This window comes from Clarias gariepinus, chromosome 14 (genome assembly GCF_024256425.1).
Source record: "Clarias gariepinus isolate MV-2021 ecotype Netherlands chromosome 14, CGAR_prim_01v2, whole genome shotgun sequence".
Classification (NCBI taxonomy): Eukaryota; Metazoa; Chordata; class Actinopteri; order Siluriformes; family Clariidae; genus Clarias; species Clarias gariepinus.
Genome location: NC_071113.1, coordinates 16,529,401 through 16,556,347, shown reverse-complemented (window position 1 = coordinate 16,556,347; position 26,947 = coordinate 16,529,401). Strand labels below are relative to the sequence as shown.

Sequence of the window (26,947 nt, the reverse complement as noted above, 5' to 3'; positions counted from 1 at the left end):
CAGTACCTGCCTTTCTGATTGGTGCAGCGAAGTTACTGAGGGAGGGAGGAGCTGTGGAGGGAGGAAGAGGGGTCACAGGAAATCACACACTCTGACGCACGTCTCTGTGTTTCACTCACAGACTGTTTACTTCAGTGATTCCCAAAACGGAGGCCCCCAGGGGTCTGTCAGGTTTAACCAGTGGGCTTGGATCTCATTATACTGGTGCAGTGTGGAAAAATCATAAATCAGTAATATTTCATTTATGATTAAGGTTTTAGTTATTAGCCTAGAATGGGACTCATGAACTGATTTGCATCCAAATCATTATTTCTACTATAACACAGATGGTTCAACTATAAATAATGTCAAGTTAGACCTAAAAGGTTTAGGAATATATATATATATATTAAAAAAAATTTTTTATGTAATTTAAGATCCCTGGGTGCAACACGTTTGAAAACAACTGATTTATATGATAGACAACATGACAGTGAAGCCAAAAATATCTATGATCCCCACTTGAGGCAGACTGCAATGCATTTTTGGATACACTAACTATTAATACTTTTCTCTATATTACATTATTTCTCAATTGTACTGTAAGTATCAGCCAAATGAGTGATATGTTCACTGATTTCCTCCAATCTCCCAAAAACATGCCTGATGGTGGACCGGCTCAGTGTTTCTGTCCTGTTCAGAATAAAGTGATTACAGAAAATGAATAAATAAATCAATTTCATAAAAAAGAAAATTAAGTAGACTATAATTATAAGGGGAATGAATGATGAAGTCACATTGACTTTCTTGCATCATGTGATTGGTTTTTCCATCTTTTTAAGCTTTAATATTAGACCTTATGTGTCATCTAATACTAAATGTCATTGTGTATGAAGCATCAATCTCTGGATTTTTACTTCATAGCCTCAATGCGTATATGTTTGCTTAAACTGCTGTATCAGTTTAAAATAATCTCAAAGCATGTTATTATTATGTAAAGCATAATATACCTGTTTAGATATTTACAGTACTTCATTTAACAGGCCTAAATAAATGCAATTCGTGTACATAACCCATATAAAATAATGCCATTTTAATAATATGTCAGGAATCAGAAGAATACAATGACCAACTTCTTTGTCCTTACTGTGCAGCCTTTGGTTGTATTTTTTTCAACCACATTTTTCTTCCAATTTTAGTCATCGCTACTTGGGAGACAACAATACACAATCTCGGGTTCTAAATCCAGTTTCCATTTGGCACATTTTTGGCCTCATAAGGGCACCAGAGAATCAGCAAAGCCATGTTGTCCACCAGTCAATAGATCTGCCTGCGCATGCATCGACCCTTCCTATTCACCATGCGCTCGCAGAGCTACTGCAATCCACCTTCTTTTACATACTGTATCACAGACATATTTTGTCTTCCCAGCTCAAGTTTCTTGTTCATGCCATTTATTCAGGAAGTCAGACGTGCTGGTTATTTACTGCATAATGTGAATAGAACGATTCACTAATGTCCTGCTCCTGTTCTTACAGTATGAAGCAATTCAGCACAAGACAGCAAGCTAACACTCTGAGCTTGCATTGTCTGGAGGAGGCACGGTGTAAATCTGTATTGTTGCCCTCTCTGTTCTGCAAATACACCATGAACCTCGCTGTCCTAAAAGAGACAGAATACTGTACGTCCTGGCTTGCAGGCGAAGCAAGACAGTGAGTTTAGCTGAAAGTGGTGCAGGACAGAGGGGGAGACAGGAGACTGCAAACCTCCGTCCTGCGCAGGAGACGCACGCCTCGAGCAGAGCCACCCCGGCCCTTCGTCTTACACTGAGACTCACACTTAGACAGGGGCAAAAAGATATCAAAAGGATGTGGCTTTCTGCCAGGTCGCTGTAGTACTCCCTACAGAGGAGAACCAGAACAGAGAGGACAAGCTGACACATACTGACACACATACACATATCACCTGGTCCTAAGAAGCACACTCATCAACTCAAACTCAGACACAAACATTAGGACAGACACCACACAAAGTTTGAAGACAATTTGTAGAGATAGGGGAAAGGTGTTAGACTGTGTCACTTGTCGCTGGACTGAGGAGTCACATACTGTAAAAGGAAGCTGAATGAAAGAAAGTGAGGACAACGGGTGTGTGACGGGTGTGTGTGGATAGATAGACAACCCAGGGAGCTAACACTCACTCTGTACTTCTCTTCTACTTTGATGTTGCTCTTACAGTCTGGATGCCACACTGTAGAGCCTGGTTTGAGACAAAAACAAGAAAAACAGTTTTTCATTCAACTGGCACTGGGGGTGTAAACTTTTGCTTTACAATAAATATGCAAATATCTTTTATTTAGATTTTTTTTCATATCCCCGCTCATATTATTCATGATTTATATAGAAATATTGTTTTTCATCATCTGTATTCAGTCATGACTTTCCCCCCACTTCTAAACATCTGATTTTGATCACATCATCACACACCCTCAGGCGGGGAGAAATAACCAATTAACTCATAATATTATGTCATGTTTTATCATCCCTCTCCATTCCCCTCACTCCGGGAGTAAAAAACATGCAAGGAAACATCTTGAATACATAAGCAATTTGTAAGTCAGGTGCAATCCTTTTACATTATCAGCTGTTTTGCCCACCTTGCAGGTACATTTCCTCCCCCTCTGTGAACATCTGGTTGCACCGGCTGCATCTTGCACAGCTGGGGTGGTAGTGTTTATCGCCTGCCTGCGGAGCCAGGGAGGCAAAAATCAGTGCGGGTCATCAGATACCGAATATGCACAAACAAATCTATGAGTGTTGAATGTTAATAAGGCATAAAGTGAGGAATCTTTAATAAAGCTTATATGTAATATAAAGTCTTGTGAGAGGGAAAGCAGATGTGCAACTGTATCTCCTCCGCTTACCACTGAGTTCTCTGTGTGTGTTTTCTACGTGTTGTAAGACTGCATGTTACACATGAACTTACTTTTGATTTCATCCATTCAGTAGACGGATTCAATTCTGCTTTATAAAGACAGTGTCTTTATAAATTGTCTTTGTTTTCACACTTTGTTATGATGATTGTGCTATATAGTCTCATATTTCAAACATTTACTGACAGTTCACCAACTACACATAGTCAATATACAGTGGCAAAAAAGTAAGTGAACTATTTGAAGTTTTCTGTTTTTCTACCTAAATTGGTCATGAAATGTGATCTGATTTTCAACAAAGTCACAAATATAAGGCAACATAATATTTCTAAGCGGATACAACACAAAATATTAAACACAAACTATATTAAACACACTCATTAAATATACAAATGGTGAAAACGTAAGTGAAATAGTGTTTTTGGTATTTGATTGAAACACCTTTGCCAGCAATAACCTCAAGCAAGCGCTTCCAGTAACTGTGGATTAGACCTGCACAATTTTGGACTTTTCCCCCTACAGAACTGTCTCCGCTCAACAATATTTCAGGACATTCTGGTGTAACATCTCTCCTGAGGTCATTCCACACCATCTCTATTGGGTCGAGGTCTGGGTTCTGACTGGGCCGCTCCAAAGGGCTGAAACCATTCTGTAGTAGATTTACTCCCATGTACAGTATTGTGTCATTGTCCTGCTGCATCACCCAACCTTTTATGACCTTCAGCCACCTTGACATTATCCTGTAGGACACCTTGACAAACTTGGCAATTCATTTTCCTCTCCACAAAGACATGCTGTCCAGGTTGAGAGGCAGATCAGCTCCAAATCATGATGCTCCCTCCACCGTGTTTCACTGTGGGAATTTATGTTTTCATGGTTGTACTGTATGAGGGTCTATTTTATCACCATATGGAGCGCTGTTTGTTCTTCACAAAAGTACTACCTTTATATACCAGTAGTGTTATAGACTGTCTCGATAGCCTTTGGCAAGCTTTAAGCATGCTTCATGTTTCTTAAAGATCAGCGCCTTCCTCCTTGGTGTGTCCTGTCATGGATACGATGCCTGTTCAATGTTCTGCGAATGTTTGACTCAATGAATCCTTCAAGACCCGAGCTGTTACTCTAGAGGTCTTTTTCACCTCATTGAGCATTCTGTGTTGTTCCTTTGTAGTGATTTTGGCTGGGTGGTCACGTCAGTGGAGAGTAACCACAGTACCAAATTGTTTCCATTTGTAGACCATTTGTCTAACTGAACTGATGGATTTCTAAACTTTTTTAGATTACTCTGTAACTCTTTCCAGCTACATGCAATTAAACAACTCTTGATTGTGGATCTTCTGAGATCTCTTTTTTTTTTGTCTTGCGAGACATTCCTCAAATCAACATATGCTGCTGTGAATAGCACAGTGACACTGTTTGAGTGTTTTTACAAGTTGAGATAGCTCTAAACACACACACCTCCATTCTCATTTCATTCACTGCACTCCAGCTTCCTAACTCCTGACTCCAGTCCGAGTTTAGTGTTTCACTTACATTTTCCAACATCACTTTGTATACTAACGGGTGAGTTCAATATAAACATAAAAGATCATGAGTGTTTATGTTTTATCAGCTTGGAAATATTGTGTTTGTTTATATTTCCGACTTGGTTGAAAATCAGATCATATTTCATGAGCAATTTATGCAGAAAACCATGAAATTGCGAATAGTTCACTTACTTATTCTAAGTGAATAAACATGTGTTGCAATCTCTGGGGTAATTACACACACACACACACACACACACACACACACATTCTGCAGCCTGAACAAAAACGCTAGTGTACTCCTTTATGATCTTCATTATATCAATTTGCTCTGAAGCAAGAGTCTGGAAAGATGAATAGTTAAAGATACTTTCTTCCTAATAAATTATCATTCATTTCTACCTAACTACTTCAATGTTGTGTGTATCCTGAGTGCATGTCGCGTATTGTCCACAAAACACAGCTGTAAGTCATCTGCAGTGCTGTCTCGTCACCCTGCTGTTTTACATTAGCTCTAGGAATGCTGATGAGCTTCTGCACCTCCGACATTTCTGTCTCTCAGTTAGATCTCTCTATCTCTCATTTCAAGTCCATCTCCAAACCATTTATCCTGCTTTCTCCATCAACTCTTATTTCCTTCAAACTTTATTTTTCTTTTTTTCTTTTTATTTTAGCCTTTCCCCCATAATCATATTAAAGCTTGTTCTCTAATCACTCTTTTCGCCCCCTCCAAAAGTTTTTGCTTCCCTCAAATTTTTACTTTGCATTTTAATAAATGGAGCTTCCTTTCAAATTAAATGTGCGTACCTTGCTAAATGATGTCAAGGGTATACTAGTGTATATACAAGGGTAAGTAAAAGATTACCTGCGCAATGGCTATAGAATTTATTGGAATAAAATTTTAGAAAAGACAAATATATAATTTTCCAACCTAATCTTCTTGCTTTTCAATAACACCTTGTTCAACTGTCTACAAGCTTTTGTATTCCCTCATTTAAAACGTTTTAGGCTGAGCTGCGAGCCAGGACCAGACGTAAATCTTCGTCCTTGTGGATCTGCTTTCAGGGGACCAAACAGCTGAAAAATCTGATGGAGCAAGATCAGGACTATAGGGAGGATGCTTTTAAACCTCGTGAAAAAACAAAGTGTCGACAGTGTGGGCTGAAGTGTGCGGATGTGTGTTATCATGCAAGATCACAACACACTTGGGTACCAGTCCTCTGCATTTAATCCAAAGTTTAGAAAACGCATTTGAATGTTAATAGTGCTGGGGGATCACCTGCAGCACTTTGGCTACCATCCCAAGTTCCTCCCTTGTCCAATGAACTGTGAGGCAATGCAGCAGAAATGTTTGATTTCACACAGATGTGACCCGTCCCTCCTCCCAGCCCGCCTCTCTATGGCAACGATCGCATGTACCGTAACACTGTTGCCGTAAACAAGCGTCTCCGCGACAGTAGATGTTCTTTCTAATTCCTCTCCTCCAATGACGGTTATCCATCATTACATCACACATAAGAATGTGTAACTGGTGAGATCCATGGAGAAAACAGAGAGTGATTACTGGCAAGTTCAGGGGGGAAACAGAGGGGCTTCAGTTCCAGATGGAAGGGTGTATGCTGACGAAAAAGCCAAAGAGAGGAACTGGAAAGGGGTAAAGAAAAAGGGAAAAATTATGTATACAGTGGGGAGAAAACAAGACCACGAGAGAAAACGACGAGGCCCTTAGAAACAGAACAAACAGGCCAGTCGTCATGCTGCAAGCAGAATGTTCTTTACATGGCGTAACATGGGGTGTAGGTCTCTGGAAGGGTGGAGCTGTTTTCCTGCGTGCTAATCTCCGAAGGCTGAGCCACCTGGCTGGATGCTGCCTCCGACTTGCCTCCTTGTGCAAGTTCAGCACTTCCAGTCATGGTGAAGATAAACAGAGGGAGAAAATGAAGAGGACAGTCTAAACAGTTATTGCAGACTGACTCCTGTTTCTGTGCTCTCTCCACCGCCTGCATTAGCTTGAAACCCCTGATGCTGGCTTACACAAGCCTCATTCATCCGACTGTATCTGATCCTGATGGCACCGGGTTCCACACTGTATACTGAGGCACAAGCTAATCTACAGTATACCGTAAATGTCCCAAGAAATGCACGCATCAGGACTTTTTCTTCTGATGGTGAAACAAACTTGGAGAAAACCTTCCCTTATAGTCTTGCATAGTCTTGTTCAGACACCAACCAATACATATCTTTAATCTGCAATACTGAATTAACACTAAATATACACTTAAATATCTATGAATGTGTGCGCTTTCTTGTATAAGAGGTTGTACTGTCTATCATGACTGACTCATGTTCCTGTCAAGGTGATATCTTTACAGACAATCTATCCCACTAAAAGCTATGGACACGTCATTTAGTACAGTTCGTGTGTGTGTGTGTGTGTGAGGGTCAAGATTCTCTAATGTTAAACATTTTGGCCTCACATTTTTGACCCTCTTTATCTACAGTATGTTAATCAGGGTGAGACACCATCCTCACCAAAAAATGACAAAGCAAACGTGCCCATATAGTGATCCATCCCTTGTGTCTTTGGATGGAGATGGTTATAACAATGCCATCTGTTCCTCTCAACGAAATTCCACACAAACCTCCATGGACATATATAGAAGTGTCTGCTGAGTTAAAATCTCTGTGGCCTCACATTGATAAGATTCCGCTGGGTTTTTCAACACCATATGTGGATACATAGATTTCTATGAATAGCATTCACACTACGAGCGACAACTGCTGTGTCTGGGTGGGTTTGGTGAGAGGCACAAAAAGAACAATGTGTCTATGAAGTGTCCCACAGGTCAGCTTCCTGTTAACTTTTAGAGCAAACAATGCACAATTCTGTCCAGGACTTAAAATCAGCCTTCAAACATACAGAATTCATACTATTCAAACAAATTCATACATTTTCATGATCAAGAACACATCACATGAATGAATGACACATGATGGAAACTATAATCTGCAATATCATATAACCCCCTACATAAATGAATGCTGATCAAACACCTGCTACTCTTACCTTCGGCAGGCGGCTCGTGTGGACCCCCAGCCCTGCGGTTTAGCAGATAAACTCCTTGTGCACTTATTCTTTTTTGCACACTCTGCCTCTCAATCTGTCTCTCAGACTTTTCCTGAGAACTCCCAAACTCTTCATCCATTTCCCCCTCCCCTTCCTTCTTCCTCCTGCTGGTCTCTCAGCCTATCAAATGGACTCACAGGCTGCTCTGTCTACAATACTAGGGTGGGACTGTGGCATCTGGCCAACTGCTTCACTGCTCGTTTTGTGCTCTTTTCCCCAAGGGCTGATGCTGAGATCATGAGAGTACAGAACTCTTTAAACATGGTAGTTTGGTTATGTCAAACTTGGAGCTGGATGATGGTCACAACAGTACTACATGTGTGTGTGTGTGTACTGAATGTGTGTGTGTGAGTGCTTGTAAACAGATGTTCACTAAGACCTTCAGTCCTCTAAACCCCAATACAGCTATAAAGCTGAGAATAACCTAAACCTGACAAACTGAACAACATTATAAATATTTCTATTTGCTGAAAGTTATTTGTGAGGATGAGAACGAGTGCCAGATACTCACTTCCAGAACCCTCCCTGTGATGTACTGATGACAGGCTTCACACTGCACACCAAAGTGGATCTGATAGTCTCTCTCGCAGTATGGTGCACCGTCTCTAAAAACAGCATGAAAGAATTGTATAGTCTTTGAAAAAGCTTTGCATATTATCTTTTACACTTCAGTGACACTGTCACCCCGCTATAACCTTTCTATTGGTTTCATCATACTAAGTGAGTCATTTATACTATTTGCTCAATAATATGCCTTACAATGTATAAGTGAATAATCTACAACAATAATAGGAGATCAAGCTATTGATAAAGTCTTATCAGAGTCTAACCCAGATACAAATTTAATTCATTCCACTGGCCTACTCATTAAAAATCAACTTGTGTGAATTCCTATGGATTTTAATATGCAATTATTACCAGTACATAAAACTTTATTGGAAAACAATAAACCTGACAATATCTATATACCTAAACATTTAAAACTAGAGGCTATTATAAGTGTTGTTGTTGGTCTTATAGCTGCTCCAGAAAAAAGGGGTTGCCACAGCAGACCATCTGCTTCACACTTAACTTGGCACAGGTTTTACGTCGGATACCCTTCTTATATGCAGTACTGGTCACAAACCCCCATTTTATCTGGGTTTGGGACCAGTACTGAATATACTGTAGTGGTTGGGGTATGACAGGCGATGCTAACCCAATGTTATAAAATAAATGAATAGGTACATAAAGTGATAACAAACATGTTAGTAATATGCAATATAGGTATTCCCCAACTTACGAACCTTCAAGTTATGAATTTCTATAGATATGAACAGACCGCGGTTCTACTTTCGGATTCAGTCAGGTTAGTAGCTCACGTGTATTGTACAAAAAAGTAGACATGGCAGCGTACTAGATACAAATACTTATAATTATAAACAATATTTTTAGTGAATGTATAAAATGTCCAAAGTCCGGTACATTGTATATATGGGATGCGGGAAAAATAAGTCAGCCTCAACAGTTTCAAAGAATCTTTGTGTCTTGAAGCACGATGACAGAAAATAGTTGTCCTTTAAAGCTGTCCTGTTGGTGAATAATTCTAATTTACAGTCCAATACAGGAGAAAACAGCTCTGAGACAAAATGGCGTCCAGGATTCCCCTCACAATTTAATGGCGCAGAGACAACACTGTTACATTTTACATGTTTTTATTTGTTTAGGCACAGGACCACATGATGGGAGTGTAGGGAAAGGGAACAGATTTGGTCAAGTGGACTAGTATAATTTATATTGTGTATTCGTGTCAAAGATGTATAAGACTTGGATTTAAGAACAAATTGGAATTACAAACATACTCCGGAATGAAACCTGTTTGTAAGTCGGGGAGTACCTGTATTTACCATGTTACAGTGTCAAAAGAGTAGCAACATAAAGTAAGTACCACAGTGAAACGCGGAATAATTCCATGGTAAAAATGTAACAAAAATAATTAGCATGAGATTTAAAAAACTATGGTAGTTCTACATCATAGTTTTTTAGTATTCTTATGGTTTTATGTACTGTATACTGAACATAGCTATAGAGTACCATCCTGGTAGCTGGTATGTGTTTTAGAGGTCCACGAATTTCAACTGTTAACATATAGAGGACTGTAACAAAACTATTAAAGCATAGACGAAAGTGCAAGTACAGATACACGCAGGAAGAAACAGTGAGATACTTACTTGCTGATGTACTCGCCACTCAGCACTTTGCCGCAGGCCTTGCACTTGAAGCAGCCGAGATGCCATTGTCTGTCCAAAGCTAGCAGAGCCTGTCCATTTTTAATGTCCCTGCCACAGCCTGCACAGTCTGCAGAAAACACACACACACACACACACACACACACACACACACACACACACACACACACACACAGGCTTTCAAATACAAACTGGTGGACATCAGCACCAGTAGTCATCTCAACTGCGCACACAGACATTCAGAAATAACAAAAAATGTAAAAAATCCAGCCTAACCACTAGGTGGAGGTGCACGATTACAGTAACACAACAGAAAGGGGCTCAGCACTGCTCTTCTCCACATGAAGAATATAGGAAGCTAACTGTGCATGGGTAGTATTTGTAAATGTAGGGTCCAGAAATAAGCTCTAAAAATAGCCCAGGCTTATAATTTTGTATTTTGACTGGAATGTTCAGGAGGACTCTAAATGTTTTTTTAGATTTATTTTTTAGCCCAACGCACTGTTGCATCAGTGTATTTTGGCATGATTACCACAAACCGTAATTTTGTTACATACTGCAATAAATTTCGGCCAATATGATGTTAAGAGAAGTTAATAGGCCACTTAGTAAACACAGTATTTACAGTAGGCAACTAAAGTATTCAACTAAAGAGTATATTTGAAAATCACACTCTAAGATTTCATTCAGTCAGCCCGATTACACACAATGTGGTGGCCAGTTTGTGTGTGAAAACGATTCCTCACACTCCCAGAAACACTCTTTCACAATTTGAGTCCTGGAATATACCCGTGCTATCAGGAAATAAAAATGTCTATAAATAAATGTGATCATTCAGTACAATCAGGTTGTCGGCTCACTTTATTTTATTGCCACATACCGCTGCGTTGCTGACCAACTGAAGCAACCCCAGATCATAACTACTGTATGGCCACACAGCTGTTCAGTCCCAATCCAAAGAGTTCTCAGCAAATCGTGTGTGTGTGTGTGTGTGTGTATGGAAATGCTCTTACTTATTTTCTTATTAAACATAGGATTGACTTTTACTGTTGTTTTTTTATCATGCAACTTCACCAAGGGTGTGTGTGTGTGTGTGTGTGTGTGTATGTGTGTGTCTTTGGGGGGGTTCTTCCAAACACATGAATAATTTGTGCTAGATACTGATGTAAAAAACAAAGGTAAATGCTCTGTTTCAGCTTGATCGTGTATGCCAAAAAAAAAAAAAAAAGCATAATTAAACAGAACTACTTCCTTACTCTAGGTTCCAGTGTTACAAAAGTAAAACTATCTATCATGTATTGGTTAGAACATAACAACTGGCCAACAACTCCCTTAGACTCCAGCTTTTTATAAGAGTTTTAGACCGTCAAATCCCTCAAATGTGAAAAGGGAAAGCAGAAAGACAGAAATATAAAATAGCAAAATCCACCAAGCCATGAATAGCCATGGACTGTATAATCACTGCTCTCCATTTGCTCGTGTGGACCAACAAGTTTCATCATTGACCATTCAGTTCTTATACTGAGAGCCAATTATCAGTCATGCATAACACAAAGGTTTATTTAACCTAAAAATAAAAGATCAAATTAAAAAGAGGTAATATCTGCTTGTGTCTGAGTGTGTATTTGGCGATGTGAGCATGGAAGAGAAAATCACGTATTACATTGTTCATGAATTTAAAATCTAAAAGTAAGTAAAAATTCAAATACAGGTATTATTTATGACATTTGCAGACATATACTAAAAATAGAATTTGCAATAAATAAAAAATATTGTATCAGTATTTTTAAAAATGGGAAAAATATTATATTAACATCAAAGTATAAACATCTAAAGGAAATATAAGTATAAACATAAAAATATAAAATAGTGTGAAACTTGACAATAATGGTGTGATTTGAAGCTGAGAGTAAAAAAACAAATAAAAAGATGTGTGTCAGCAGCAGTGACTGTCCATGTCCCAAAGCGCAGGACAGTCTTCCTTCTTATGTGCAAATGAGAAAATGTGCAAACAAGAAATATGCAACAGACAAGTCATGTGCTATACCACAAGTCTGGTGTGAATGGTAGTCCTTAGTGTTGTTCTAAAACAGCCTTACATTTACCTCAATCGCTATTTTAAACTAAAACTGAACCTTACTGGAAAATGTAGTGTTTTACTCTATTATCTTTAATAAAAAATGGAATAATGTTATCCTGTACTGTATCTAATGCTGTAACTAATGCTTTTTGACTATGGAGACATAAAGGATGTCAAACATATGACGTATCAAACATGTCAAGTTATTTTTACACTTAACTTCCCAAGTTCCTAATATTAGGAATCATCATTGAAACTGTGATGCTCAAGTAATAAGTCAGTGACAGATGAATAGTTAGGCCTGTTGAATAGAAACACCAAAACCTAATAAACGGCAAATGACTGTGAAATCTGTAGACAAGTGCACAAGATGAATGGCAGGAGAACATTAGTGTACAGAAGCAAAACAGGTCATGAGTTTCTGCTTAACTCCCATCAGGCCATGCATACTGAATTACAAAACTTCCTCTGAGGAAAACTGAGACGAGGGAAATGAAGGGAAAACAGAGGAAGGGAGAGAGGTTGTTATTTGCTTGAAAGCACAGGACTGGATTTTTGGATATTTGAGTCAGCTCAAATAGCATGACGTCTAATTTAGACTTGAAACCTGATTAAACTGCACTTTCAATTAATATGTTATGTTAAAGAAAGTAAGTGTGATGCTGCAGGAAAAAAAAATCCTTCTGGGCAGTGTTGTTTTTTTTACGTGGAGTGTCACGAAGAACAAAGTAGAAGCAACAGGATTACAGGAAAACACTGGTTTGGAGTATAGTGCACATAGACAAGAGAGCAAAAGCATGCTGTGACTCACTGCTGGAAGCACTGATGGCTTTTGGAGGAGGAGACATTGGCTGGATGCAGCGCTGGCAGAGACAGTCCTTTCCATTGAAGGTGACGCGATCTCCAGCAGGAAATGGCCGTCTACATAAACAGAACGTCACGGAGTTAAACTTAGAGACATGCAGTATAATTTAGTACAACTCACTATTATCTCAGCATGCTTACTTTCCCATGATCTCATAGTGTGACATCATGTGCTATTTTGTTGTAGAAGACCTTATTAATCTTATCCAAGTCTATCCACAGCCACGTAAGGGACTCGTATCCAAATCTAGCAGGTGCGTCAACCTCTCTTAGTTACCTCTAATGAATTAGAATATAGTTAGAAACACTATTCATTGTTGAAGATCGAGGATTGTAGAAAAAGTCATCCTAATGTGTGCATAACTTTATTTAAGTTTAGTGACATAGGTCCTTCATATTGGAAGAGTAACACAGATCTCAAGTCTTCATCACAACCCAACTGTGGAATCCTCTTTAAAAATCCCTTTTGTGCAACATGGTCTCGCACTGTCTGGTTTGCTTCAATGTTGGTTTCCCTTTCATTAAACTTCTTCATTCATCATGTGCACATTATTCTTGTCAATGGTAGCATCTCTGGAAACACTTTGTAGAGCAGTGGGAGACCATAAGTTGTAACAAAGGGGAATTTAAAAAAGGGTTCCAGAGTTGAGTTCAACGATGGCACAAATACATGGCTTGTGATAAAGACAATGTTGGGTAGTACCACTGCATAAGGGAAGAGTTACTCTACCAACATATGCAATTTGACCTATGTAACGACCTATGTCAGTTAATATAAAAGTTATGTTCACCTTTGCATTACTTCCTGTACAGCCCTTGTAACAATTATCTACTTGGCCTATTTAAAGGGTCATCAACTGGCAGACCGTGGACCAGATGTGGACCCAGCAGTACTTCTCATACACTGTTTTTATTTCCTGCAGTACTACATCAATGTGTTATTTGACCATGAGGTGGTACATAGATGGTTGATGTGAAGTGTGTGTATCTGTGCTACTAGTAATAACATCAGCTGTACTAAAGATGAACTAGCTAGTCAGTGTCCATGCGTGTGCTGGTGACATCTGTATGTAGATGCCCATGACCTGGATTAACTCACTTGCAGATGGTGCAGACAAAGCAGGTGGGGTGGTAGGTCTTCCCGAGGGCCGTCACCACCTCTCCTTCAACAAAGTTTCCACAGCCATGGCAGCGTGTTCCATGTAGCCTTTGGTAGTCCAGCGTGCACAGATACTCGCCATTCTTCATGAAGAAACCGCCTTGGGCCAGGTCACAACCGCATACTGGACACACACACACACAGATTTTCATGCAGGATTAATGTCCATGCCTTATGCAAAATTCATTCACAGGGTTTAATACATGAGATCAGCCAATGGCTGTGATCTACTTGGCTTTTCTCCATTAGATTTATTTTTCCTCAGTATACTGAGTAAACTGGTTGGCTTTAGGCATTTGGCACGAGCTTAGACTGAAGCTTTGTTTGCCTAGTCTGTATGCCTGATCTGAATGACAGCTCTTTGAGAAGGCAGGCCAATATTGGACATCATCCAGAATATTTAATGCTGTTTGATATTCATATCATCGATCACTTTTTCATTCTGCAACCCTTAACTCATCTTTAGACCTTCACTGAGTAACAATCTACTCCGAGAGTGGAGATGTCTATACACAGAATGGCTCTGCCTTCATGTTAATCTGCAGATGTATGTGGGAGGAAAAATGCTGTATCTGACACGTCGAACAATGGTCCATGTGGGGTGCAACACTTTCCCTAAAAACAAAAAAACTGCATATACATTTTATTTGATAAAGAAAAAAAAATAAATTTTCTTCTACCGAGAACATGCATGTAGTTAACCTTTAAAGCTCACTCATCACTCACTCATCGTCTATACCACTTTATCCTGTATTCAGGGTCGCAGGGGGCCTAGAGCCTATCCCAGGAGGCTAAGGGTACGTGACAGGGTACACCCTGGACAAGGTGCCAATCCATCACAGGGCACACACATATACACTTACTCACACACTCACCAATTAGCCTAATCTGCAGGTCTTTGGACTGTGGGAGGAAACCGGAAAATCCAGAGGAAACCCACCAAGCATGGGGAGAACATGCAAACTCCATGCACACAGAGACAGGAATCAAGCCTGGCCGGGAATCGAACCCGGACTCTGGCGGTGCAAGGCGACAGTGTCGTCAAAGCTTTACTTTAAAAAAAATAAAAAATAAATAATTATAGGACCTTGGGTGGAAGTTATCGCCACAATCCTGATCTCGCCATTTCCACATGTTCCAGGTGTTCACAGCAAGGTAAAGAGTGTAAGAACTGAGAGTCAACCTTGGTGACGATGGCTTATAGGTATAGGCGGGGCTACACCTACGTCACCACTGGTTTGACTGCCTTTACAGCGTGAATATAGGTGGCTTCAGCCAGGACACGAGAGGGCGTAATATCTATACGTTATGTGTTGTACCTTGTTTCTCTCCCTCAGGGAATAGAGGTTATAGTCATAAGCATTCGTTTTTTACTGTCATAACTCTCTTTCCATTGTGCACAATCAAAAGTCCTGGTCTGGTTTGAACACCCCTTGAACATATACTATAAATTAAGGTTTGTGGGTAAAAAACATTTGAAAAAGATGTACCACTGAAAATGTAGCATCTTTAACTTTTTCCTCTCTTCATGATGATAGTGCATATCCACAAATACGACTGCGATGCAAACATGCAGACACAGCTTTTTGTTTCCCTTCACAAATCATTCTAAAGAATGACGCAGGCAACAGTAATTACTGAGAGACAGGTGGAGGCAGGGACGTGTGTGGAAGGCTGACGTAAGTGTACCAGCATGCCTGTGTTCAGCATGGTGATTCTCACTTCAGGCTCAGTTACATACTTCATCCTAAAACAAATTCAATTCCACTTTCACAGTCAAGACTTATTCCGTAAAGTCTAGTAAGGCAGAAGTGAATGATTTAATAGCACTGGAGAACTTTAACCAAAACAGCTATTGAACAGTTTAATATTTTTCCTCTACATCTCTTCAGTAATATTTTAAGTAGTATGCTTTTTCGATTTTCGTTTCAAATAGAAGACATTATTCTCAACAAACAGTGAACGTATTCTAAACAAATCTAAAATGCACAAGTATGAATATGGAATCTGGTTGAGATCAGAGGTGTTTAAGGATAGGGTGGGACACAGCAAAAAATTATGTGAGCAAGTTCTTAATTTATAAGCATGTGTAAGCGAGGGGTCAGATGGGAAGCTAGCAGGCCACAGAATTCATTAATGTGCAGTTCTCCATGACGCAATTAGACCATTCTTGGTAACTGCCCGGTCCTGGTGGATCCAATTATACTAACTGGAATGTTTATCTTTTGGAAAGTAGATTTAATAAATGTATTAGCTGGTATATACAAATCCAAAATAATAATCAGACCAATTATGTACGTGTGTGACATTGCTGAGGTTGAGGAATGTTAGAGACAGAATTCATAGACTATGTTGACACTGCTTCTAAAGAGTTTCCAGGGAAATAATAGGGGTAATTAAAAATAAATAAATCCCTCCTTCCTGTTTAGGCTACACCCACTTCAGTTTTGAATCCAAATACAGCTATAGATATTTGGAGGCACTGCATTCCACCGTTACACCCCTATGTCACATATGCGACACTGCTACACTCTGCACTGTACAGTATGTTCCACTACCACACAGGATAACGGATACATGGGATGAGGCTTTGGTCCTAATTATTCCCCATCTGCTGTAATGATCACCGTGGGATACGCACAATTAGTCAGAATTCGTGCTGTGACAATGAATGCCCCACCAGCTGAGCTTCACACTGTAGCTGCTTTAGTGGAGGCACTTTCCGTAGAGGGGTGCACATCCAGAGCTCCTACCGACTCTATGTAATTCTTTGTAGTCCACCACTGAAGAGGACAAAATAATCGCTAAATGAAACCTTTGGCATGAGGGGATTCTCGACATGTCATTTTGCATTGAGAGCTCCAGCATTATCTAGATCCACAGTCATCACCACAATGCAGTGCAACAGCGTGATGCGACTTGTCCGACTCCATTAGCCTTGATGACTGCCCCTGACGAGCGGTTGCCTGGATGTTAGCCCAAAGGCACGGCTGTGTGAAGCTCACACACGTCTGCCAAACAAGATATTCTTAGTCATGTTTTATTTTTTTTATATTCAATCTGTTTTAATGCAAAATGTTATGTACAACTAAACTGTTTTAAAAGTTTAAACCAACAGTGTGTAGTCTTCATTTAAAACGAAAATATATTACAGACTGTTTTTATTCCCCTTGGCTATTTTTTGTTGTTTGCTCATGACATTTTCTAATTAATTTAGTTGGTTTGCCGGACTGAAAAAAGACTAAATGACCTTAGTTGATCACTGTGCATCATTTAATTACAGGTTAACGATTGAGGTCTTACTTTCTTCAGCAATTTTCATATCATGCTCTTTTTAAGGATCTTAAATGAGGTAAAGAGGGTAGAAACCACATGCCACGGATGAATCCACCCCAGCGTCATTAAAAAAATACAAATTTAAAAAAACAAAATAAATACAAAATGCAGTTTTTAAATGACGATTTCATTTATTAAGAGACAAAAGCTGTCCAAACCTACCTGGCCCTGTTTAAAAACTGAATTGTCAGTTTGTTTGTTTTTTTTTCCTATAAGTAAACAAACTAGAGTGTTATTTACCTGTACTGTATCTGAAATGCATGTTACTGTAAGGACCAGTTTCATGTTATAATAAAATTTACTTGTAACGGTTTTGAAAACTGCTAACTCACCCTAATCAATCTCATTTCCCACAGTGATGTAGAACAACAACGATCTGATCAAATATCACATTGTGACTACTTTAACACATACAGTACTGTGATTATGATTTAAAATATAATACAGTATGTAGCTGTTAACTGTACCATTTTGTATACAAACATTTATTTAGGGTAAAAACAATAATTTGACAAACTATCTCATTAAGAGTATATTTGCTAATTTTTTTTCATCAAGTCAAATAATTAACTCAAATAACCTATTTAATGATATAAATACATAAATTATTAACAAACTAAATTGTAGTTTTTTGCGATTGAATAATTGCACGGGTAAACAATTTTTATGCTGCACTACCAACTGTACAGCACTACCACGGATAAACTTGAGGAAATTAAAAACTTATATAAAATATTATAAATAGTTTAATACTAAATGTATTGCTATATGTTATATATTGATATATATTATGATAATAATATGATATCAGTATTAATATTATATTTATATAATATACATCATACTATTTTTCTTTTCCTGATGTGTGTATAGATTTTTTTGGCTGACTCTGTATGTACAGTACATATACTTTGTTGGAGACTGTATTGATTATCCATGGTGGTGCTGCACAATTGAACGCATAAAAATTGTTTACCTGTGCATTTACTTAATCGCAAAAGGTATATACAGTATATACGTATACAGTAGGCTATTTCTTCAAAAACTCAATAGATTACACAACAAATGCCTCATTATCTTTAACTTGCACTCGTCTGTAGGTATGTAGCTCCAGAGGTTTATATTTAGGCATTTGACAGACGTCTTTAAGCAGAGCAACTTACATTTTTATCTTATTATACATCAGAGCAGTTGAGGGTTAAGGGCCTTATTCAAGGGCCCAACAGGGACAACTTGGTGGTCATAGGAATTTGAACCTGAGACCTTCTGACCCGTAATCCAATGCTTATCAGGATTCTATCAGAAGATGACTAATCATGAGATGGCGGGTACTGGAAGATCAAGAGTGATGTCCATTCAAGGCAGGGAATCCTCAAGGCTTCAGTTAGTGAACAGCCCCAGAGTGACCTTTAGTTAGATGAGTTCTTGTTCCTCCCTGGCATGCTGCATTACAGCCTTTGGCATTTGTACATTAAGGCAACTTGTGGAGCAGCTATAAATGTTGACCACGTATGTATTTGTTACATGTAACCATAGCAACCTGGTGAAATATGCTGGTGAATGGTGAATGCTGCGTTTGTGGTAGCAAAGGAAAAACCTTTATAGTAAGTGATTATATGATGAGCTATAATAGTTTTTACAACAGTCTAATCATAAATTTTAAAAAGGGGAACATCAAACACTTTCAGCTCTGTGTGTGTGTGTGTGTTTGCATGTGTGTGTTTGAAAGCAGAACCATGGAAAGAGGGTAAGGCTGACTGAAGGGTCTGTGACGGTGACAGCTGCCAGGAAAATCCACTCCACTATTTTTGTAAAGAATGCTTTAAGTGTACCCGCCATTCTTCAAAAGCAGTTTCTTCCATCACCTCCTCCATCACCAAAACCTCCTGCTAAACCCTGCCAACACTAACATTCAGATTAGCCAACGTTTAAAAAAAAAAATACAGTGAGGGAATTAATCTCCACTTCCTCTCCCTGCTCTCAGTGACGCTACCTGAGGAGTTCACTATGCATGCACTTCATACATCAATTCAGAGAGCTAAAATCATGTTTTATAAGGAATAGATTCAGTGGATTTGGGGGAAGTTTCCTAAAAAAACACAACATGAAAATATAAATCATGACTGAATTCCAGTCTGAGGCTTTAAGAGGTTATTTTCATGTTCATAGTGAGGTTTATGCATGCCCACCATATTGTAGTGTGCGATACAATAGATGGAGAAACATTTACCTGCATGCAAAATGTCTACGTATTAATTTTGTAAACTTCTTCATGGTTTATAGCTAAATTTTAACTGACTTGATGCTTGTGGGTGGTACAGTGCTACATTGCCACCTCACACCTACAGGGCTTTATGTCTATTTTGTGCTTGGGTTACTGCCTATGTGGAATTTCACATGTTCTCCACATGTCCTTCTGGGTTCTCAGGTTTCCTTCCCCGCCCGAAAACCTTTTAGTAGATAGATCCGCTATGCTAAACTGCTTCCATTTGCTTCGCAATGCACTGGCATCCCATTCAGGTACATATCCACTTTGTCCCCAGCGTTCCCACGTTAGGCTCACGATCCTGAGCAAGCACTTCTAAAGCACTTGCAGAAGATGAGTAAAGAAAAGTTTATGATGTGGCCTCAGAACAACTTGAAAGCATTTGAACCAAATGCAAATTTGGTGCTAAAGCAAAACTGGATTTGCCGTTAAGGATACTGCAATTAAAAAAAAAAAGTGGAGGAAAAGTGCGATCAATCAAAACCCAAGAGAATACTAAGAGTATTGCTCATTCTACTCATTTTACATGATGTTATACAGTATGACATTAAATGAAAATTACATAGCATGAGAATTTATTCATTTATTTGTGTGTGTGAATGAGTCTTAAAGTTGAGTTCATCCTGTGGGAAAACTGCAGCAATGACACATTGAAATGGCTTTGCCACGTTCTTGTTAATGTTAATCCACAGCTGCTGAATGGCTGTGATGCCTGACATAACTGCATAGTACACACACATGATGTGTAAAACCCCTCCCTGGCTCCTCGGTCTCTCACAGCATGATCAGCAAAGCTATTTCCAGTCGCACTGGGCATTATCGGCTCCTGGAGACCGTGCCGAAAATAGCACGGAGCCTTTCTGACCGACATGCATTCCGACAAGGAAGATGGACATGACACTGGAGGAGGATGAGGATATGAGTGGAATTTAGAGTGAGGTAAAAGGAATTCAGAGTGAGTGCCAGAATGAAAGGCAGTATGAGGGTGATGGCTAATATTCATGCACACCGGTGCACACAGTGTGAGTTTACACTAACTAATCCGCTGTAGCTAATAGAACAGCGAATAGAAACACAGTCAAGCCACACACTGCCAAATCTCAGCTCCTGGCAGACTTTTCCTGAACACACCCTACAGCCACGTATTTACGGACACAGTTACTCGTTATGAAAAATCTTGCTTCTCAGGAACAAAAGAAAGATATATTGTAAGTTGCACATACTGTAAAGATAATCAAACAGATTATCACACACTAACATTCTGGTGACTGCAGGACTGCAGAAATGACACAAGCATCTTGATATTCACTCATTTATTTTCTGTACCGCTTATCCTGGAGCCCAGGGAACTCGAGATGGGGTACACCCTGGGCAGGGTGCCAACCCAGTGCAGGGCACACACGCGCACACACACTCACACACTCATTCATACACTACGAGGAATTTAGACCCAAGAGTCTAGTTACCCAGATGAAACCCACCAAGAACAGGGAGAGCATGCAAACTCCATGCACACAGAATTAAACCCAGATAATAAATATAAGATTTACTGCAAAAATGTGTTTTAAATATTTCACTTGCCCTATGCGCACCTGCACTCTTCAGGGCATTTATTTCCCATCATGTCATTAAGTGAAATTATGTGTTAGATCGCATTCTGCCTTTTAACAGTACATTTCCTTTTCTACAATAGCAGCTCTGACCAGAGCGCTGGCTCTAATTTAAATCACAGGTTTGTATCAATGTCCTTATTGTAATATGTTATTACTATTAATATTTTTAATATTATTATTATTATTATTGTTGTTGGTATTATTATTATAAGCCGTACAGTGGGTTAGTGGCACACCTCCAGGATTAGAGTTGGAATTTCGCCTCCGGTCCTGTGTGTGGAGTTTACACTTTCTCTTTTTTCTTTTGGTGTGTTTCCCCTGGGTATTCTGGTGGCCACCCATAGTTCAAAGACATGCAGTGCAGGCTAATTGGCATTTCCAAATTGCCCATAGTGTGTGTGAGTGTGTGTGTGTGTGTGTGTGTGTGTGTGTGTGCGTGCGTGCGTGCGTGCGTGCGTGCGTGAGTGTGTGTGTGTGTGTGTGTGTGTGTGTGTGTGTGAGTGTGTGAGTGTGTGTGTGTGTGTGTGTGTGTGTGTGTGCGTGCGTGCGTGCGTGCGTGCGTTAGTGTGTGTGTGTGTGTGTGTGTGTGAGTGAGTGAGTGTGTGTGTGTGTGTGTGTGTGTGTGCGTGCGTGCGTGCGTGCGTGCGTGCGTGCGTGCGTGCGAGCGAGCGAGCGAGCGTGCGTGCGTGCGTGCGTGCGTGCGTGTGTGTGTGTGTGTGTGTGAGTGTGCCCTGCCATGGGTTGGCACCCCATCCAGAATGTACCCTGCTTTGTGCCCTAATTTCCATAGGATAGGCTCCAGGCCACATGCAACCTTACTCACATGATAAGTGATAGAGATAATGAATGCATGCATAATAATAATAATAATAATAATAATAATAATAATAATAATTGAAAAAAATTATTAAAATAATTTAAAAAATCAGAAGATGTTTTCAAAAAAGGGTTTTCACCAATGCAAGACCATTAATTGAAGGTTTCTGTACGGAGGTTTTTAGAAGAAAAGAGAAGTCTCTAAGGTCTTCAGAATGCTTTGCGGTTTCTCATTAACATAACAAACTGCATCTTTATGCTTTTTGAAGTTCAAGGGAAGGTGATAAAATTTTTTGATATTAGTCAACATAACATAAACATAAGCAACACGATTTGTTAAGGTCACCAGCAATAACAGCATGTCAAGCTGGTGATTTTGTTTTTTTTCAGCAGAGCTTGCTGTAAAGCACTGAGCTAGTAACACATGATTATCTCCATTCTAAGAAAAGCATGGAGGAGGATTTAATCATTAACAGAGATACAGAGGAGCCCGTCTGTCAGGAATTAAACACAAAGGCCTCAGCTTTAAAGCATTTAAAATGGTTTCAAATATTAATACGTTTGGCAAACATGGTTTCTGAGAATGTTATGGCAGCTACTGAACATCTGTAATGAATAAAGTGGCACCACAGTCGTTTTACCTTCTCTGAGAAAAATGTACATTATGTTTCTTTAAACTGACAATATTTAACATTTACTTACTGTACAGTATATTAAACCATGTACTTCAGCATTATTAAACCGTAAGCAACATCAACAAAGTAACTATAACTTATGTTAACCTACTGTAGGTCCAGCGAATTCAACATAAATCTACACCTTAACAAACAGCTTTGTGGTTGTCATCTGGTTAAAATTTACAAGGCTGAATGATAACTTTTCAATATTTTTATTTATACCTGAAGAAAAAAGATCAGGATTTTTTTTCAACATTTAGATATGTGCTGTAATTAAGTAATCAGGATTTATAAACATAAAAATGGATGAAAAAAAATCTGTGCATTTGTACTTCAGTCAACATTAAGCAAATTCGGGTCTAAACTTGACATTTTATATTTGGTGATATATATGTATATATGAATATGTATCGATAATAAATATTAGGAAATGTTAATGAGGATAATGTGAATGTAATAAGTTACCACTCGTACATATTTAGAGAACTTCAGCAGTGTTTTTCTGAATGGAGTTTCTGAGACGTGGTGAGGTGATGGGCGAAAGCTGAATGATGTAGTAAAATGAGGACAGCCTGTTTCTCTCTCTCTCTCTCTCTCTCTCTCATTCCCAGAAGGTAATGAGCGAACACTCTTTGTGCCTGGCAAGTTGCCACTCAGAATAAATCTCAGACTCACTCGTACAATCCAGGGGCTCCGATGGTCAATCCACGCAAGTGTTGAGAATATGGATGACCGTAGACAAGTACTCTTAAAATAAATGAAAAGCCTGGTCAGAGTGGCATCTTAGTAGTAATAAGAACTTCATACTATCGGCTGAGGCTATTGCTAATTTATTCTCACTCAGAATCCTTGCTTTTCTCTTCATGTGTAACTGTATGTGATATACTAACTAAAAGAACAGATATATTCAGACCCCACAGGGTCTTGAGAGTACTACAGAGCATTAAAGCAGTATATCTATGAGTGACCAGTCATGTTTCGTTATGTTTTACTCTCGCTTCAGGGGTTTTTTGTTATTTAAGTACTACATACGGTGGTATGGTTACCGGTCAACTTTAAAAGACTTTTTTTTTTTTTAATTCCTCTGACTGACAGAAAGCTTTAAACAAGCAACTAGAAATGACTTCAGAACAAAACACATAAGACATGGGGAGACTACGTCTTGGAATGTCCTTACCGTTGCGTATAGTACAATATCTCTCACACTTTGGTTTGACTTATTCAACATGAACCCTTTCCACGTGTGGCAGCCATGCACACATGACATGTCCAAGTGTAATCCCATGCAGAACACTCACTTACAGTACTCATTCATCCTCTACACCGCTTTATCCTGTATACACTGTCACAATGGGGCCTGGAGCCTATCAAAGGAGACTTAGGGCATGAGGCAGGGTACACCCTGGATGTTCAATCCATCGCAGGGCACATACTGTATATACTGTACACGCACTAATCTGCATGTCATTGGACTGTGATAACCCACCAAGCATGGGGAGAACATGCAAACTGCATGCACACAGACCCTGAGTTGGGAATCGAACCCGAAACCATGAGGTGCAAGGCGACAAAGCCTCCATGCCCTCTACATGCTGAACACATTTTCCCTTTTCCAACCTAGGTTAGATCGTGCCAGCAATTATTTAATCCATTTCTGCTCTGAAGCAGGTGTGTGAACAGAAGGTCCTACCTTTGCAGGTAAAGCACTTGATGTGGAAATGCTTGCTCTGCACTCGTAGCACCTCCCCCTTGCATGGCTCTCCACATTTGAAACATTGGATTACCAGTTTCTCGGGGGGCCGGTGGGCTTCCTGAGGATGTGCCACTATGTGTGAGAGAAAAAAAGGAGAAAGTATGATAAAGTTGCACAGACGTCCAGCTACTTAAAATGAATTGACTATCAAACACATGTACAGTTGAAATCTAGTTAATGGAAGGACTAGCTCCACTTGATTGACTGCAAATATAGAGCATAATCACATTTAGGTCTGAAGTATGTGCGAATATAATTTTATGGTTAAAATATTAATGTTTAGGCTCTGTGAAAATGAAATATGCTACATTGCACAGAAAAGTCAATAACATAGTCTGTAACATACTATAGGTCTAAACCTTAATAGAGTCAGCCTGTTAATCATACAGCATAGTGCTGAAGTGTTTCTGTTTCAGCTCAAGCCCACACCATGGGTGAAGGCACACTGTGTGTAGGTGTGAGTGGTGCATCGTGTTAGGATGTGTGTGGTCTGTACGGGTTGTTAGATGAAAATGCTCTGTTTATCAGAAACACATCAAGAGGTTTTGACCTCCTTATCCAATGTCCCACCCACCCAGTAATTTACTCACTCCACATACTGATTTATTGTCTATAAATCTAAGCCACTCATCCAAAATGTCACTTTTTTTACCTCTTGCATAACAGCAGCCAACCACAATAGCTTGTACTTGTTTAATTGAAACACTCAATGGTGTGCACACACATACACACACTTACACGCACACTCATGCACTCACATAGAAACGAACAAACAGACCACGAAAGGAATGTATCTTGACAACTGCATGGCTCAGGGAGAATATGGGAGCTGATAGCAGAAAGAACAGATAGGAGCAGATAATAAGAGTCAGATTTTCTTCTCTCTGAAATGTACTGTAGCTTCCAACATCATCTGCTTCTCTATTTCTCTTTTTCATCAACATGCTCGGTCAAGGACATTAGGGCCAAACTCTTATTTCTGCATGTTTCCAGCCTGGTTTACTTCAATACAGAAATCATGCTCGTGAAATAAACGCTCTGAGTTGGCGCTCTCTTCAGCCGTTCTGTTTATCTTTTTTCCTCCCTCTTTAACTTCTCATGATCTTTTACTTACTTTCCCTCTTCTGATCCCCTTAATAGTTCCTGCGAGCACTAAGTCATCCCTCCTGAATATTTATCCGCCCCCTTCTTCATAAGAGAGTTGATCTGTGCCTCTCCGATCTAATCGTCGGTCACTTGAAAGCTCTACGCAAGATTAGTGTAGGAAAGAATGTGTCATGTTGAGAGCGCACTCTCTCTTTATCGGCCAGTCAGGTTACACAAGCCCGCTGCCACGGAGCCTCTTCCACTAATCAAACAACTCATTTTAAGAGCCCTGATAGCCATTCCCATGACAAGCTGCATACAAAAACACACATCTGGATCAATTAAGTTTCGTCTGTTTCGTCTCGCTCTTTGTCTCGCTGAGGCTCAGGCTGGGCCATGAATCCTGAGGAATGCTCCGATTGCAGCACAGACGGAAGCACAAGGATTTCTCACAGACCAGTATTCACCGCTGGAGAGAGCTGTTGCCATGGTGACCAGATTTAATGTCACGACAATACGGCACAGGGAAGTTGTATAATGTAACGGGAGAATGAGGCTGCAGTATTTTGTCAGGCTGACACAGAGGGACAGGCAGGTGGATTTATGCTGCATGTTGTTTTTCCGTAGCTGCAAAGACACTTTCAGATCCTACAAAAAAAATTCTACCCTCAACAGTTAGGAAGTGAACAGCGAGCGGACGATAAGCAGAGAGCCTAAAAATGCCTAATTGCAAACTCTGTATTATAAGTCTTTATAAAATGTGTCCATGTGTTAACGCGATATAATTGGAATTAATGCTTCTGTGAATCATTTATTAATGCCAGATGTTTAACAGATCCACTGCGGATGTGTTTCTTTACCAAGCCGGTACAGTATGTGCTGCAGATGCAGTATTACCCACTTATGCAAATGATCATATGCAAAGGGATCTCCTTTAGCATTATGTGTTACTCATACTGAGTGTGAAGCATAGATGTGGAACACATCACATGCCTGACAGAAAAAGAAAGCAGATGGTGTGAGCAACACACTGTAGAAACGTGCACAGCTTTATAAGACCCCTGATCAGAGTCACTCAGGCCGTAAAGATGTCGGCTGAGTAAAGCTAATGAGCAGGTTACAACATCACTTAGCATGGTCAACCTCCTAACACATCCTACCAGACTGGGAGAAATAGCAGTGTCGTTAGCAAAACATTTTCAGAATACTATGATTCTTAAGGACACTTAAACTCCTATTTGAAATTCAGCATCTGGCTGTACAGTTATTAGAAAACCTTTCGCATGGTGGACAAAACAAAAATCTTTTAACTACTGTAGCATACTAGGCATGTGAAAGCTTATGGAAGTTTGTGTGTCAGTTGCCCAGAACCTGCATCTGCTAGCAAGCAATAGCTAGTGTAGTGTAACTTACATGTAACTAATTAGCTAGTTGATCTATGATAAAATTAATTAACATTTACAGAGGACATTTGAATGGTGCAAACGTATGTATGAAGATTATTA

General features: G+C 39.5%; 1 protein-coding gene across 23 annotated transcripts in view; it reads right to left on the bottom strand.

The window, feature by feature from the left end:
* Nucleotides 1–26,947, bottom strand: part of ablim1b (actin binding LIM protein 1b) — a 64,510-nt gene that overhangs the window by 11,535 nt on the left and 26,028 nt on the right. For 15 of the 23 annotated variants that reach the window (XM_053511214.1, XM_053511216.1, XM_053511230.1 and 12 more), the window contains 9 exons: nucleotides 24,294–24,428; nucleotides 13,836–14,019; nucleotides 12,684–12,793; nucleotides 9,775–9,901; nucleotides 8,076–8,169; nucleotides 2,636–2,723; nucleotides 2,180–2,238; nucleotides 1,746–1,880; nucleotides 7–51 (listed from right to left, as the gene is read on the bottom strand). In XM_053511214.1, the coding sequence (XP_053367189.1) occupies nucleotides 7–51; nucleotides 1,746–1,880; nucleotides 2,180–2,238; nucleotides 2,636–2,723; nucleotides 8,076–8,169; nucleotides 9,775–9,901; nucleotides 12,684–12,793; nucleotides 13,836–14,019; nucleotides 24,294–24,428 (977 nt within the window). The remainder of the gene's footprint in view (nucleotides 1–6; nucleotides 52–1,745; nucleotides 1,881–2,179; nucleotides 2,239–2,635; nucleotides 2,724–8,075; nucleotides 8,170–9,774; nucleotides 9,902–12,683; nucleotides 12,794–13,835; nucleotides 14,020–24,293; nucleotides 24,429–26,947) is intronic. The other 8 variants (XM_053511236.1, XM_053511235.1, XM_053511225.1 and 5 more) reach the window with 3 other exon arrangements.